Source organism: Temnothorax curvispinosus, unplaced genomic scaffold (assembly GCF_003070985.1).
Source record: "Temnothorax curvispinosus isolate PA1 unplaced genomic scaffold, ASM307098v1 QBEX01003526.1, whole genome shotgun sequence".
Classification (NCBI taxonomy): Eukaryota; Metazoa; Arthropoda; class Insecta; order Hymenoptera; family Formicidae; genus Temnothorax; species Temnothorax curvispinosus.
In genome coordinates this window covers 1-1,320 of record NW_020213306.1, presented here as the reverse complement: position 1 = coordinate 1,320, position 1,320 = coordinate 1, and the positions used below count along the sequence as shown (strand labels likewise).

The following is a 1,320-nucleotide window of genomic DNA, read 5'->3' as shown; positions in this document are numbered from 1 at the left end:
ACTGTCAGTTCTGTTGTGGCTTATGTTAGAACATCTTTATTACAGAGCTTCGTCCCGACTAACATTGGACCCGAATCAATAACAAGGCAAGAGTTTATTATGCAGCATGTAACGGAGTTTGCAAATGAGCTGTATAATCCTCAACCCGAAGAACCAAGAGCTGTCGCTGTGATTGACAGTACCTACGCGGATATACATAAAAGTATAGTTATTTGTGTAACAAGTGAGGTAAGATGAAAATTCCCGGGTGCGGAGTTTACGCACGAGCCGAAGGCGAGTTTCATCTTTACACACGGCTTACACTCCCTATTTTATGTTGCAAGTGCCTGGAAAGTGGTCTATCACGCACGCGTAGCGTGCGTAATGGGGCACTTTCCATGAACGTGTTGCATAAACAATTTTCGGGTATTGCGCCAATCCTATTCCGTTCACAAAAATCGACATCTCCTTAAACCAACTTTAGTTGTAGCTCCCGATGGTTACAGTCTAACGATTTTTGGTCCCTATTTCTCTGATGCTCGGAATAATGATGCCAAAATTCTCCGTCAAGAGTTCGAGAAAGATGCAGAAACATTACAAGGCTGGTTTCAGAATGGTGACATCGTTTTGGCGGATAGAGGTTATCGTGATGCAATACCCTTACTCCAGCGTTTAGGCATTGATCATAAGATGCCTCCACTGCTTGAACACGGACAAAGGCAACTTCCAACGCAAGATGCGAATGATTCACGTATCGTCAAAAAAAATCACTGGGTAGTCGAAGCACGGAATGGCCACTTGAGGTCAGTTTTCAAGTTCTTAGCACAAACAATAAATCTGCAAAAAACCTTAATGGATTCTATCGCATAGCTGGAGCTATACTAAACAGGTATCATCCTATTATCCAAATGCAAGGTGCAGATGTCATACAAGCAAGAGTAGAGCTAGATAACTTGCGACTAAGAAATGGCCAATGGAGACGGCTCAATTATCGTGACGTGGCAGATTTCCCTATATTTGATTTGAATTACTTGAAAGATTTGACTGTGGGCATTTATCAAATAAATCTAGCACCTTCATATATCCAAGATAAGCTACTAAGGAATAATGATGAAGAATTTCAACTTGATCAACATTTCAACAAGCCAGGTTTTCTGAGAATTAGGTTGTATTCCAGATTTTGTAATGCAACAAGACATCAGATCTTCATTTCATATGAGATTGATAATAGGGATGATGAGAATGCTGCTGATAATGCTAATGAGCCAATTAATGGATATTATTGTACGTGTCGGTATAACCGACAAAATTACCATTTTCTATGTTATCGACTATATCTGT

At 40.2% G+C, this 1,320-nt stretch overlaps 1 protein-coding gene across 4 annotated transcripts; it reads left to right on the top strand.

Moving 5' to 3' along the window:
• Nucleotides 1-21: 21 nt before the first annotated feature.
• Nucleotides 22-1,314, top strand: LOC112452615. 4 transcript variants are annotated; one of them, XM_025012905.1, is made up of 3 exons: nt 22-202; nt 464-782; nt 850-1,314. In XM_025012905.1, the coding sequence occupies exons 1-3, from the start codon at nt 100-102 to the stop codon at nt 929-931; spliced, it is 504 nt and encodes a 167-aa protein (XP_024868673.1). In that variant the 5' UTR covers nt 22-99; the 3' UTR covers nt 932-1,314. The 4 variants fall into 4 exon arrangements, 2 of the variants coding, with proteins under 2 accessions (XP_024868673.1, XP_024868674.1); XM_025012906.1 differs by having other exon boundaries at nt 22-228; nt 592-782; XR_003040528.1 differs by having other exon boundaries at nt 592-1,314.
• Nucleotides 1,315-1,320: the final 6 nt, after the last annotated feature.